The sequence below is a fragment of the Crocuta crocuta genome, unplaced genomic scaffold (assembly GCF_008692635.1).
Source record: "Crocuta crocuta isolate KB4526 unplaced genomic scaffold, BGI_CrCroc_1.0 scaffold193, whole genome shotgun sequence".
In the NCBI taxonomy this organism is placed as follows: Eukaryota; Metazoa; Chordata; class Mammalia; order Carnivora; family Hyaenidae; genus Crocuta; species Crocuta crocuta.
The window spans coordinates 6373764-6388894 of record NW_027529624.1 but is presented as its reverse complement, the minus strand read 5'-3'; the positions used below and the strand labels follow the sequence as shown (position 1 = coordinate 6388894).

At 54.5% G+C, this 15131-nt stretch overlaps 1 protein-coding gene across 2 annotated transcripts in view; it reads left to right on the top strand.

Annotated features, from left to right (window-relative positions):
• Positions 1-14480, top strand: part of PVALB (parvalbumin) — a 16300-nt gene extending 1820 nt beyond the window's left edge. For both annotated transcript variants that reach the window (XM_077761953.1, XM_077761952.1), the window contains 3 exons: positions 390-522; positions 1714-1823; positions 14262-14480. In XM_077761953.1, the coding sequence (XP_077618079.1) occupies positions 390-522; positions 1714-1823; positions 14262-14290 (272 nt within the window). In that variant the 3' untranslated portion in view covers positions 14291-14480. The remainder of the gene's footprint in view (positions 1-389; positions 523-1713; positions 1824-14261) is intronic.
• Positions 14481-15131: the final 651 nt, after the last annotated feature.

Sequence of the window (15131 nt, the reverse complement as noted above, 5' to 3'; positions counted from 1 at the left end):
GGCCCCCCCCCCCCCCCAACATACACCACGCCGTGTTCATTCATACCACCACCAATTCCCTTGCTCACCTCCATTTGGCCACCACCCGACAGCCTTCATGGGACCCCGGAAACCCCTCTGCCTTCAAGGCTACTTCTGCCATCAGCAAGGGGTACGGTGGAGCGTGGGGGCAAGTCTACCTCTTCCACCTCCAGCTGTGTGACCTTGGGCAAAGCACTGTCCCCTGGTCTGGGCTCCTTCAGCCCTCCCACAGAGGTGCATCCCTCTGTCTCCCAGCGCTGGCACGGGGAGGTCAATCAGCAAATGCCGAGGCACCCCCATTCCCCTGCTCTTCCCTACTGGCCCCTTCTTTGTCCTCATTTTAACCCACTCCTCTCCCCTGCCCACAGCTGTCGACTCCTTCGACCACAAAAAGTTCTTCCAAATGGTTGGCCTGAAGAAAAAGAGCCCGGATGATGTAAAGAAGGTGTTCCACATCCTGGATAAAGACAAGAGCGGCTTCATCGAGGAGGATGAGCTGGGGTAAACTGAGGCCCGCAGGGGCTGCCTAGGCTGAGAGGGAGTCGGGGGCTGGGATTCTTGCTGCCGAGTCCCCATCACATCTGCCCTTCTCTCTCTGCACCGTCGGCAGAAAATAACTATGCCTGACCGCCATTGCTTCCGGAAGAATAAAATCTGCAGCAGAAAGTGCAGCTAACTAGGTTAAATTATAGCCACTTAATATTGTTAATGGAATGGTGCTACTTAATAATTTAATACACATGAAGAGGCAGGTTTTCTAGAAGCCTAACACCACATGCAAGACGGGGAGCACTACCTCGGGTATTTAGTTCATTGATTGTCATTTGCCTAAAGGGCACCATTCACCATGCTGCAGACCCTCCCCGCGCCCCCCCCCCTCCGCTCCCCTACACTTCTATAACAGTGCAGCTAAAGCAGTGTATGGGCAAGTTGGGGGTACAGAACCAACTTTGGGGGTCAGGAGTCCTGGGAGCAAAGCGGAGGAGGGGAAGGTTATGACTGGGAAAAGGCACCTGGCTCAGGTCTGCCCACCGAGCTGTGCCCTATGTCACTCTCTGGCCAAGACTTCCTTGAATTTCGCCTTCAAGAGGAAGGGGGTGGTGTGGAGAGAGTCCTCTCAGTAGGGACTTCCCTATCCATCCAGTCTCGCCTCAAATCATCCCACAAGGGTACCCTTTGTCTAGAACCTTTTCCTTCTACCTACTCTCCCCCACACCCCATGAACTGACTTCTACTTGTCCTTCACGCGTCACCTTCTCCAGGAAGCCTCCCTGACTCTTCTCCTCACCCCAGATGGGATGGATGCCTCCTCTGAGCACCCTTCTCCATTTCCTCACCGTTGCATCCATCGCACTGTGTGGTCTCTGAGTACTTGATCCCCTCCTCATTTTTGCAGGTGACTTCCTGCCCTGGGCTCCCAGTGTCCAGCATGGCCCTGGCATGGCCCTGGCACAGAGAGGATACCTTTGTGTTTGTTGTGTTGGCTCAAGAAATAAACAAATGCAGGTGCCCTGCCTGAAGTGGGGTCTGCCTGTAGCCGAGGACAGCCCGTCCTTCTCTGCACACCCACCCGTGAAGGTGCCGCCGCAGCCCGGGCCGCACAGCCACGTGCAGGCCTGCCGCTTGCTGCCCGTCCCGGGTGCCTCTACCTGTCCCTGCAAGGTGACCTCTCTCCCTGGCTTTTCTCCCCAGATTCATCCTGAAGGGCTTCTCCCCAGATGCCAGAGACCTGTCCGTGAAAGAAACCAAGACGCTGATGGCCGCTGGAGATAAGGATGGGGACGGCAAGATTGGGGTCGACGGTGAGTAGCCGGGACCTGGGGCCTGAGCGCTTCATAGATCTTTGGATGTTTGGATGCTAAAAGCTCGGAGCTTCTCTGTCACATGAAGGGGGGAGGAGAGGTCCCATACTCCCCAGGATTAGAAGGAAAAGGCAATGCATTATGTCTGAGAGCTCTGTCGTGTAAGCCACGCACACACACACACACACACAGATGCACACACACACACACACACAAAACTGGTACATTTTTTTCTAAACTTGAATAACCCAAAAGGAATAGATCCTTTTCCCCGCCCCTGCCTACTGCATAGGGAATCAAGAGGATTTGGGATTATTTTCCCTGAATTTTGCCTGCACTTTTGCCCGAGTTCCGGTCCTGGCTCTGCTCAGACTGGCTATGTGACCTTGGGCTGTCTCTCTCCTCCTCTGGGCCTCAGTCTCCCATCTGTAATCTGAGGCCATGAAGCCAACCGATCCCCTAGGACTCTGTGGGTTCTCAGGGGCTCAAATTCCAGAGATGGAAATTCCTTATCTTCTATCCTCCTTAGCATCTTGTCCGGTATCCTGTAACTTCAGTGAACAGACCTGTTTTGGCTTCACCCAGGTGTACTGTTCCAGCATATTGTAGGAGAGCCGGGAAAACAAGCCAGCCAGCAATCAGCTAGGAATTAGGAAAAGAAATACCTGGCTCTGCCTTGCTTTTCAAGCTTTGCTTTCAGAACAGGTGGGCCGTCGGTGGTCCCTCATCCTACACACTTCTCCACTGAGATGTAACTCGGTGGGGTAACATCTCATGTTAACCCCAACAGCATTACCTTCCTTAACATCCCAACAGCCTTGAGAATGAGCTCAGTTTTGCAGATGGGCAAACTGAGGCTGGAGGTCCTTAGCCTGTTCAAAGAGCTAGGACATAAGTAGGAGAGCAGGATTGAGAAGACCTCTTTCCAAGCTAGCTGTGCCACATCTCATCAGGGTCCTATCAGTCGAAGGGAAAATCGTGTGCAGGCACTTGGCCTCTGGGTTCAAATCCCAGCCACTTTCTGGCTGTGTGACTTTGGGCAGTTCAAGGAACGGCGCTGGGCTTCAGTTTTCTCGTCTCTGAACTGAGGATAACGATAGTTCTTATCTCACGGGATTGTCTGAGGATTAGACGTGTGCGCGTGTAAAAGGTTCCGACTAGTGTCCGGCACGGAGTGCTGTATTAACGTACTTATTAACTACATTTAAAAAAAAATGGGGACCAGCCCTTAACATCTAGTATTTAGCCCACACCTGGCTCAGAGCAGGCATTTAATGGACATCCGTTGCCCGAGGGTCAAGTCCAGCCCCCCACGCTCCCTTCCTCCCAGCTATGACCTTGGCCTTGCCCCCTCTCTACTCCTAGTCCAGTCTGGCAAGTGAGGTGCATAGTTTTATCCTAAGACCTGCTTGGCCTCATTGTGAAAATTAAGTGGCTATCAACGCACAATTGCTCTGGGAAAGTTAAAAGGTGTGGCCGGATGTGGCTGTAGTTTATTCAAGTTGTACGTCACAGGCCCAAATGGAGAGACCCCAGCAAGGTCAGATGCAGGGAGGCGCCTGGCCTGTCTTTGTGGCTGCAAAGGAGGGAGGTGATTTTAAAGGAGCCGGAGCAGAAAGTGCTGGAGAGAAATGGGTGACTGGTGGTGGCGCCTCTCCCCACACCCCATCCTCACCAAGCCACCTGGTGCCTCCCCTGACCCCAACCCAAACCTCCAGGTCTCCTGGTTTTATTTGCAGCCAGTAGGTGGGGGTGGGGNCAGGCCAGATCCTAGGCTGCCTCCCTCCCTCCCTCCCTCCCTGCAGAACTCATATTTGAAAGAGCTAACTCAACTTTTGCGACTGATCTAACAGACATTTACTGAGTAGTAAGCGTCTGCCAGGCGCTCAGGGAGGTAAAGATGAGTTCGACCCTCCTCCCAGCGGCGCTACTTCCTGGCTGGGTGCCCCAGAGCAGTGGCTCAGCAACCCTGAGCCTTGGCTCATCGGTAAACTGGGCACGGACAGCACACGGCTCCCTGGCATTGGTGAGGATTCGTGACATGATGCATGTTGAGTGCAGCACCCGGCGCCCTCTAAGTCCTAGGCGAATACTGTGATACTATTTCTCTTTTGTCTGCGAGTTGCTTTGAGCCCTAGGTATATGTATGCAAAAGGCCAGCGATGCCAGGGAGGTGGTGCAGAGGAGCCTTTTGGAGAGGGACTTAGGCAGATTGGAGGCTGTGTGGGCAGGAAGCCACAGTCTGGAGCCTGGGGAGATGGGGCGGGGAGGGTTCCTGCGGAGCTCCAGGCAAGACATTGGTTTGAGAAAAGGGATGAGGGTTGGGGAGTTTAGAGATGTTTAGAAAGGGGCAAGAAGGTTGGTTTGCTGGGGGTGGGAAGGGAGAACTGGTACCAGGGTGGTAATGCGTGCCCGGCCCAGTTCTGAACTCTGCATACACACGTCACCTAAGACAGAGGACGGAGGTGCAGGTGCTGAAAGAGCAGGGCCGGTTTTCAAGGTAGGCTGGATACACACCCAGCTCCGTGCGCCCGCACAGTTCAAGCTCAGGATGACCCGGTGACGCTCCGAGGGCCGGCGCAGAACGAAGCAGGGTCGGGCAGGAGAAGGAAGGGACAGTGAGAGCAGACTCCCCCTGATGCAGCAGCAAGGCCCCTGCAGGGCGCACTTTCTTTAGGTGGGACAGATGTAGATAACCTCCCCTCCCCGCCTCTGCCCCAAACACGGTACTTTTTCTGGAGGGTGCGGCGAGGTCGAATGTGGTCATGCCCAATAGGGAGTGAGATGGGAGGCGGAGGCCTTTGCCGGCCTGTTTCGGGCACCCTGCTTTCCTGCCTGCTTCCTTCTAAAGGTGAAGGGGGCCTGAGCCCCTGGCGGTCAGCTGCAGGATGCTCTCAACTCCCGGTGGGGCCTGAGGCAAGTCACGGAAGCCCTCTGATCTTCAGAAGCCTGCTCTTTAAAATCAGGAGTCGATCATTAGCCAGTCACTGGGGCCCCTTCCTTGGGGGGAGCTCCGTGGCCCTGGGGTTCCGCAGCAGCCCCAGTGAATAAACTTCTAGACCGAGGACCAGGTGAGCCTGCGCCACCGTGAACAACGGTAACATCTAACTTCATGGAGCACGTACTGTGTGGCAGGTACTGCGCCTGGCATTTCACGCATCCAATCTTCCTCTCTGTGTTTGAGGTGGGTACTATCGCTACCCTCATGTCATAGACGAGGACCCCAAGGCTCAGAGAGGCTAGGGCTCTGCTGAAACGTCCCGTCTCAGGAGAGATGAGGTCAGGATCCAAGTTCACGTCTGCTGGACCCAAAACACACGGCCTGTGCTGTGTGTTTTGTTCATTTGTTGAGTTCAGTGAACATCTGCCCTGAGATAATGCTCTATATTGGCTTATTGCTTGGTTCTCTCTCCTCCACTGTGAGGTCAGCTCCTTAAGAGAAGAACATTTGGTTCAGTTCTGTGCTGGCTACCTAGAATAGGGCCTGGCCCACAGTAGGGGCACAGGGACAGTTTTGAATGAATGAATGAATGAATGAATGAATGAATGAATACGTGGCCGGCTCTGGGGATGCAGTGATGAGGAAGCGTGGCCTGTGGGGAGAGGTCTGCAGGCGAAGGCAGGAGACCCGTGTGGGCTGGGGGCTTGCATGTAGCAGGTGCTGGGGGATTCTAGAGGCAGGACCACCTTCACGTCCCGCTGTTTGCCCTCTGAAGGCGAGTGATGCTTACCAGGTCCCCTCGAGGACCCCAGATCGAAGGGAGGGGATGGAAAGGCAAAGTTCTAATAATAACCCTTTGCATCCCCATCTTTGGGTCACCTGCTTCCAAGAAACTCAAAGACTTTTATAGACGTGGTCGATTGATTCTCGAAGGCCACCCCTGAGTGGCTGGTGCAGGGCTGGCAGAGAAGGGTTTTAAGGCGGAAAAGGAGAGAGAAGCTGGACAGAGGGGGAAGGTACCCCCGAACCCGGCCGCCGTGGCAAGACCCAGGCACAAACAGCAGGCGAGGCCACTAAGTGACGGGCTCTCTCTGAAGTGTCTGTGCCTCACATTGCTGGGTCTCAAACTGGAGCCGACGTCGAATCACTGGAGGGCTTTTCACCGCACAGCTGGCTGGGCCCGACCCCCAGAGTCCCTGAGTCCTTAGGCCTGGCGTGGGGCTCAGGTGTGTGCACTGCTCCCAAGTCCCCAGGTAGTGCTCTTGCTCCGGGGACCATACTTTGAGGACCATTGCCTTACAAAAATCCTAGAAGGTAGGTGCCCTCACACTTCCCCTTCTGCGGATGAGGAAAGAGAGGCCCGGGGAGGTCAGGTGATCAGGGTCATCAATAGCAGAGACAGGGCTGCGGCTCAGAGGTCCAGCCAGGACCCCTCCCCCTCATCCTTCTACCCACCCCGGCCTCCACCTTGCCTCTCACGCCAGACATGTCCCCAGTCTGGGCTCTCCTCCCATGCAGGCTGATAGGAGGAGTGGCTACTTACCACCCACACATGCATGCACACGCACACGCATGCACACACATGCACCAGTTCCCTGAAACCTGACCCCTCAGATGGCTCCTGTTTCCAAGCTTCCAGGCTATTCCAGCTCAAGAGACTGTTTTGCTTTCTTGCTTCGGTTGCTGAAGCATTTAGCCATAATTACCCCTGGACCACTGCAGCCTGCTCCTCTCATGTGTCTCGAGGCGTTTGCCTTTTCTGCTTCCTTCTGGCGAAATCTGTTCTCTTTTATCCTTAAGCTGCCCATTTAACATGGCAGGCGGGCGGGAGCCCTTGGGCCGGAACAGCTAAAGTCGGGCAGAAAATACAACCTGCGTGCGATGCGAGTGGCGTGGGTGGCCAAGCCCTGTGTTCTCCCTGGCCATCCGCCTCCTCATCCCAAAGATGGAAAGAAGAATACCTATCTCAAAGGGTCGTTGCTTGAGTTAAGTGAGTGTTCTGGAAATGATCCCTTGCCTCCGATTTTATAGGGGCGCTTTCTCTCTCGGAAGCTGCCTCGAAACCCTTCTGGAATAGCNGGTGGGGTCTCAGAGGGGGGGGGAAGTGGGGGGGGTGCAGAGGGAGAGGTGCGGCCATCCAGCACCTGTGGGATTTGAGTTCCAGGCAAGGCTGGAAACACCACTGAGAGTTGTGGAAACTGAGGCCCGGGGGGAGGGGGGACGTTCAGCGCCAAAGTCACCCAGAAATCCTTGGCGGCGGGGCACTGTCACTCCCTCCACCAGGCTGCGCCGAGACAGTCCAGTCATAAATGGTTTCTGGGCTTAGCGAGATGCTTGCTTTAATTCCCTAGTGGCTACTCCCAGCTCCGGCCTGTGCGGTGCTAGATAAACCAGAGCAAAGGGAGAGGAAGCCGGGCTCCTGTGAGAAGGAATAGCCAGCCGGGGGGCGGCAGGAAGGCGATGTCCCCTCTCCATGTATCCCTCTCCTGCCTCCATGGGTCATGGCATGAGTCAGAGACACAGCCTCTGAGAGAGAGAGAGAGAGAGAGAGACGCACCCCACGTGAGCCACGCCGGCATTAGACTCTTCCTGGATGAGTGGCTCACGGTCTCAGTGTCTCTGTAAGTAAAATGGGGATGAGAGAGGTGGCACAGATGAAATGGGCTGATGCCCAGGGCAGTGCCTGGCACAGAGTGAGCCCCTAGGAGTGTTTATGCTGCTCCCTGCCGCCGTCTGGCTTGACCCCAAATAACCCTGCCTCCCGCTCTCTGGGGTGGGAAAGTGATCCCTGCTTGCAGTACCAATTTATAAGAAACCCAGCCTGGGAGCTATTTAGAGGTGAGGTGATAAACCAGGAGGCCAGTGCCTCCATCCTGATCATCACGACAGAGGGAAAGAAAGAGCCTTCCAAGAGCTGACTCAATGTCCATCTCAGTTTCTCTCTGGGCCGTCAGCGTGTGCTGGTCTCACTTGTCAATAGCTTCTAAATTTGTCCAATCCCCCAAGGCCTCGGGCCTGGGACCGACCTAATTAGGCTAATTTCAGTTTCCTCCGGGAAAGGAGAAGACTGAGCCCTCCAGCCCCCCTGAACCCCCCCCTTCCGCACCTCTCCCTCATCCTTCTCTAACTGGATGAGGAAGAGACCGCAGGCTGGCCCTTGGGGCCTCCAGGGAAGGCCTCAAGGGCAAAGGTGGTGCTGGCAGAGGAAGGGCTCTGCTTCCTTCCAGAGGAATACTCCCCCTCCCGTCTTGATTTAGAGAGTGTGCCGGGCACCAATGTAGCAGACACTTCTCGCCCATGACTCATGTAGGGCTAACCCTGTGAGGAGATGCTCTCAGTATCCCCATTTTACAGATGCGGACACTGAGGGGCAGAGCCCGAGTTTCCTCGGAGGGGCGTGCTGGAGGCGGGCTCCTAACTCGGAGGGCAGAGGTGATGTGTGAAAGTTGCACTAAGTCGGCTGCGTGATCTTTAGACCACCCCCTGCCCTCTGCTGCCCACACCCTCCTTGCCTTTGTCTCGGGAGTTGTGTTGACATTGCGAAGCTCCGACCTGTGTGGGATGGAGAGGAGGCCGAAGGGAGGTGGAACTCACACGTATAGACCAGCAACTTCCTGGGTTTTCTCATTTGGTCTTGCCCAGAGCCCAGCAAGCAGACGATAACACGCCCGCCTCACAAATGAGAGTAGAGTAGCGACCGAAGGCCACCCAGCCGGAGAAGGACCAAGAGTCAGACCCAGCTCCAGGTGCTGGGCGGGGACAGGAAACGGTGGGGGATAAGGGCAGCCGTGCCAGAAAGTAATGTTACGGTGCCGTTTGCCAGGCTGCGCTTGGACCATGCCAGACAGTGGCCAGATATTTCATAGGCTTGGTTTAAAGTAGCTGGAGCCATAGAAGGGCCTCAATCACAACAGCGTCCAAATGCCGAGCGCTGGCTACGGATCAGGCCCCTGACAGGGGCTTTAGGGCCGGCTCCTCTGAACGCGTGGAGGAGCTCCCTTTTACAGGCGGGGAAACTGAGGCACCATAAGGTGAAGTACCTGGCCCAAGGTCACAGAAGGAAGAATGAATGGGAGGTAGGAGTTGACCCCAAGATCCTTTGCTTGAAGCTCTGTACGAGAGCTGTAAAGGCGTCTTCTGGACTTGACATTGAACAGATAAGCCAACTGAGACCTGGAGGGGTGAGGGTGCAGGGGTGGGAGCGGGAGGCAGAGCCAAGGTCGGAACCCCATCCCTGTACGTCATCCCAGCATCTCTCAGCCAAGTCAGCTGACCTAGACTCTGCAGGGCTTCGTATGTTTTGCCTATTTGTTTTTTTTCTTAAGGAGAAACATGGACATTTTAGAGGAGACTTTTTTTTTTTTTTGATAAGAAGGCTGTTTGTTAATTGGCCGATTTCTAAGAGCTCTGCCCTGAGGCACGTACAAAGGGTACTGAAGAGGTGACTCCTGCCCTCAATTTGTCTACAAAATGCCCTGCTAGCTTCTGGGAGGATAAAATTAGAATCCAGTGTTCTCTGCAAAAAGCCAGGGCATGTGACCTTTGTGACATCCTGGCTGCTCCGGAGTGGACCCCAGGGCGGGTACAGGGGCCTGTTTTCCGAAGCTTTTAAAATGCCACAGGTCCAAGATATGTCCCAGTCCACAAGGCCTGACTGCCACTGGGGAGACCCTTGGTTGGCATTCCCTGGTCCCCCTCATGCTGACCGCACCAAATGCCACCCAGGGTGAAGGCGATAAACTGGCCCTTCGCTGACAAGGACCGTGATTTCTTTTTAAGTTTTTTATGTCTTATTTTTTATATTTGAAAGACAGAGTGTGAGCAGGGAGGGGCAAAGAGAGATAGGGAGACACAGAATCCGAAGGAGGCTCCAGGCTCTGAGCTGTCAGCACAGAGCCCGACGCAGGGCTCGAACTCACAAACAGTGAGATCATGACCTGAGCCGAAGTCGGACGCTCAACTGACTGAGCCACCCAGGTGCCCCTCCAAGGACCCTTGATTTCTAGGGTGAGGATTAGGGAGGTTAATGTGGGTCAGGAAACTGTAAGGACCAGCTCCCCTTTTAACAATCTCACCATGAGCTGGCATTGGTGGATGGACACATGTCTCCTTTATCCTAGCACAGAGCAAACTTAGTGGCCAAGGACAGGATATGTGGGCTCTATCCAGCTTTCCAGAGTAAATGGCAAGTTGAGGGAGTCCCTGTTTCAACCCACTCTGGGACGCGAGCCCAATCAGGAATGGCCTGTCTGCATCCATGCAGAGGGCACTCCCGAGATCACCAGCCGAATCTGGCCTTTGCCTCTTGGTTGCTACATGACCTTGACACTTCCCTTCTCAGGGCTTCTTTTTCCCCATCTATAAAATGGGAATCACCCCATTCACCTCCCAGGGCTGTTGTGAAAACTTTATATGAGGCAAGTCAGAATTTGTTGAACCCTAAGGAGGACTCGTGATCCATCCATCCATCCATCCATCCATCCATCCATCCATCCATCCATCCATCTGTCCATTCTTCTATCTATCTGTCCATCTATCCATCAGTCCATCCATTTGGCATTTGTTTATTAGCACCTGCTGTGCGCCGGTGGACACACTGTGTGCGAGGAGACTGGGCTCCCTGCCCCCCTGGAGTTTACATTCTAGCAGGGGGAGACTGACAAAAATAAGTAAGTACATAAATAAGATCATTTCAGAGAGTGCTAAGTACCATGAAGTAAATAAAAAAGGGCTAATATGACAGAGTCGTGGGGGTGGCGATATTTGAGCTGGCTCGTGTGTCACTCTACACCTAGGTCAGAGTAGGTCGGAAAGCTCCGGGGCACAGAAGGGAGCCTAAAAGCAGTGGCTTGAATCACATATGCTGTGTGATCTTGGCCAAGCTCGTTACCTCTCGGGCCTCAGTTTCCCCATCTGTAAAATGCAGACAGAAATAGCTCCACCACGGAGTAGTTGTGACAATTCAACGACATAATATATATAGAACGCTTCGCATGTTGCATGTTCCATACGTACAAATTCTGAAATTCTATAAACATGGACGATATTAATCACAGTGCCAATGACAAGATCGACCTGCCTCACCGAGGTGCTGTAGCGTCACGGAAGCTTGTGGCTGGGGAAGCAGACACGCGAACCCGGCCCACGGGAGGGATTGTTAGAGTACTTGGGGTTCCCGTTCCATCCCTGCCACTCGATGTCAGTGAGGATCCCCTGCAGCCCCAGGGCGGTTTGGGACCAGCTGGAGGACCCTCCCCCTACCCCCTCTCACTCCAGTCGATACCTAGGCACCCACACCCAGGCCCCTTGCCTTTCCTGTCCTTGAGGACAGCCTGGGGACAGGAAGAGGGTGGTGTGCATCTCCCAGGTCAAACCCCAGAAAGGCAAGGAGCCCAGGCACGTGTCCCTCCACCCGGCAGGGATCAGCTCCACGTACTCCAGTGAGAGCATGAGTTTTTCGTTTTTTCACTTTTTTATTTGGAAATAATGCCGTCAACAATAGCGTGAGTTCCGTACATGCCGGGGGCTGACATTTCACATGACCGTGGGGGCGCAGGATGAAAACTAAGAGATTGCACGGTGGGGGTGGGACATCAGTGCCTCACACAAAGTCTGGGGAGGGTGGGACACGCCCCCAAGGGGCCCCACGTACTTCCGGCACCGTGAAGCTGTGTGTTTTCACAGGGAATCGTTAGTGCTTCCCCTTCACTCCACCGACAGATGGACACCCGGACGGACACCCAGAGAGGCACATCTCCTAGCAAACACCCAGCCGGGCTTGCAACCCTAACTCCATCCTTTCTAGATGTGACAGAGACGGTCCTGGGCCCCACACTCTGGCAGGCTGGGGACGCAGTGCCTCAGGACATCTCGTTCGTGGCAGAGGGGGGCAAACTCCTTGTCCTCTCTTGTCTCCCGGAGAGAAAAACAACAGGACAGACACCCCCTGGGACCCTTGATTTCAAAGAAAGGTCTCAGAAGACCTGGCTGTAGAAAGGTAGCCCTGAGGACTGCCTCAGCAAGGACCTCCCAGGGGCATGGAGAACCAGGGCCAGGTGGGGAGTGGTGGGTGTGAGATGGGGTGGGGGGGGCCCTTCCCGACATGTCGCTTCTCACGGCCTCTCAGCTCAAGAAGTGCGCTGACTTTTCTTCCTTTTATGGATGATGACAGCGAGGCTCAGAGAGGTCAAGTGCTTTGTCCGAGGTCACACAGCCCAGAAGCAGCAGAGCCAGATTTGGGGCCCAGGCCTCCCGACGGAACTAGCCCTGTCACACAAGATGCCAGCCCGGAAATGGCCGCTGGGTGTTTCCCAAATCCAGCCCATTGCTTCCTGTCTTCTGAGCCCTGCTTGCCTGAGGCCCCCACCTGTCGATCCCTTCCCCACCCTCTGCTTCCTCCTATGGGAATCCTGCAGCTTCCCACAGGACTCTCCCCGAAGCCACCCGCCCTCTGAAGTTTTGCTGATGCCTTAAATAAGAGGCACCTCTTCTCCTGGCGACAGCGAAGTCTCTGGGCCCTCCATCCGTTCCCAAATGCATGTGGCCTCTGAGGTGTCAGGCTTGGAGGCAGGTGGTGGCATGGAGCAGGAAAGAAGGTGGGTGGGTCCTGGGGCTTTATGTTCCAGTGTGGGGGAGGGGCAGATAACAAGTGACTGAGCAGGATCACACTCCAAAGTATTTTCAAGTGTGAAAAGTGCCGTGAACAGAATAAGAAATGGTGATGGCAGAGAGGATCACAGTAGGGGAGGGTCACTACCTTCACCAGAAGGGCCAGAGAAGGCGCCAGGAGGAGGGACGTCTGAGTTGGGAACACAGCTATGAGAAAGTTTGGGAGCAAGTCCGGGAGCGCACCAGGCAGAGAGAACAGCAGGTGCAAAGATCCTGAGGTGGGAATGCCCCCAGTGTGCTTGAGATTCAGAAAAGAGCCCAGAAGCATGGGGCATGTCCTGATAGCTACTGCGTCTTCCCTGAGCAGACCCGAAGCCCCCCTTCAGTGCAAGGGTCATCCCCCGTGTCTCCCCTCATCTGGTCGGAGCCATCCCTTCATTTAGGTGGAGCTGGATCCAGTGGAGGAACACTGGGTCTCCTCCTCATGTTGACATCGATCTCTGACATCGTTAACTAGCATTTGGTGAAGGTGGATGCTCCTGTTGGGGGAGGGCAGGTGAGCGCCCCATGGACTCGAAGGCAAGCCATGTGGAGGCACCTAGACCCCAGGGCTTGAGTCCCAGCTCAGCCCCTTACCACCCTGGAGGCTCTGAAAAGCCTCGTCTCTCTGGGCCTCAGCTTCCCCTTCTATAAAATGGGAATAACTCTCAGTTTCCTGAGTGAGATGGTCAAGATTAAGTGAGGAGTTGTGTGAGACAGGGCCCAGCTCATTCTGAGCACCTGTACCCACTCATCCATCTAAGCTGCATGGAGCTGTCACCTGCTCTGGTGTCCTCCATGGTCTGCTCAGCCCCAAGGAGGAGGAGCACACTGTAGTTCTTGGACCAGGTTGCTCCCTGGAATCACCTTTTACTTCTTTTTTTTTCTTTTTTTTAAGAGAGAGAGAGAGAGCACAAGCTGGGGAGGGGCAGGGGAGAGGGAGGGAGAGAATCCCAAGCAGGCTCCATGCTCAGCACAGAGCCCGAGGCGGGGCTGGGTCTCCCAACCACGAGATCATGACCTGAGCTGAAGTCAAGAGTCGGACGCTTAATCCACTGAGCCCGCCAGGTGCCCCTAGAATCACCTTTTAACAACTAAAATAATTCACCCCTTATCCCAGGCCTCCCAAATCAGAAACCCTAGGGCAAGGGAACCCATGTCTTCTCAAATTCTGCTGGTGATTCTGGTGGGCGGCTGGGAAACAACGGGACAAGGGGCCAAGAAGAGCCCAGGGTCCCAAGAGGCTCAGACAGACCTAGGCCTGAATCTTGGCTCTGCTCATGAGGAGCTGCATGACCTTGTAAAACCTGCTGGTCTCTGAGCCTCGGTTTCCTCATCTGTAGAATGGGACTGATGATAAGAGGCACATTATCGGATCACTGTCAGAGTCCAACAAGATACGAATCTGGAGTGCTTAGAATAGCAGCTGGAGTGCTGGCTAAGGATTGCTGCCATCATCACTGCAGTTATTATTAGGAATGTGTGGGTGGCGGCAGCTCATTAAGAGCATATACCGCTCTGGCCGAGCGCTGAGTAATATATGAAAGTGTTGAATCACTTTATCGTACCCCTGAAATGAATGGACCCACACTGTATGTTAACAACCCTGAAATTAAAACTTTTTTAAAGTTAAACGAACAAAAGGGAGATGGTAGGCTCGCCATTTCTCATTTGCTCCCTTCCTTCCTTCCTTCCTTCCTTCCTTCCTTCCTTCCTTCCTTCCTTCCCACACTCACTCATTCCATCACTCCAGACCAGAGGAAGCAGCTGCAGGGCCCAACGGTCAGGCCGTGGTGAGTCCTCCCACACCGTCCACCTCTGACCCCCATCTCTGTCCTCTTCTTTTGCAGAATTCTCCTCTCTGGTGGCCGAAAGCTAAGACGCTCTGACTGCCCCAGGTCATCCACCTCTCTGCCCCGAACACCCAATCTCAGCCCCTCGAGCTGCCCTCCTGCGTTTCTGTTCAGTGTGTTTATGTTATTTTTTACTCCTCCCACCCCCTGCAGCCCTCAAATGATATCATTCTTCTGGAAAATGCTGGAGAAACAATAAAGGCTGTACCAACCAGATTCTGCTGCTCTGGAGGACCTGGGCCTGCTGGGGTATGGATCCCGCTGTGGCTCTCCAGACACACCTGTGCAGGGGTGGGGCAGGATTTAGACAGAAAAGAGGATGGGAGGGAAATTTACTGAGCCTCCCTCTGCCTTTGGTACTGAGAATGGTACTTTCCATTGGTTGCCTTAAATCCTTGAAACCGCCCATCAGCAGGTGATGAAACTCCCATTTTACAGATGCAGAAACTGAGTGTTAGAGAAGAAAGTGATGTGTCAAAGCCCACACAGCTAGGATTTATAGATGGATGGTTGGATGGATGGATGGATGGATGAATGGACGGACAGATGGATGGATGGATGGATGGATGGATGGATGGATGGTGGGATGGATGGTGGGATGGATGGTTGGACGGATGGATGGACGGATGGACGGACGGATGGACGGACGGATGGACGGACGGTGGGACGGACGGTGGGATGGATGGATGGATGGATGGATGGATNTGGATGGATGGGTGGGTGGTTGGATGGATGGATGGATGGATGGATGGATGGATGGACGGACGGCCGGATGGATGGACGGATGGATGGTGGGATGGATGGTGAGATGGATGGTTGGATGGATGGATGGATGGATGGTGGGATGGATGGGGGGGTGGATGGGGG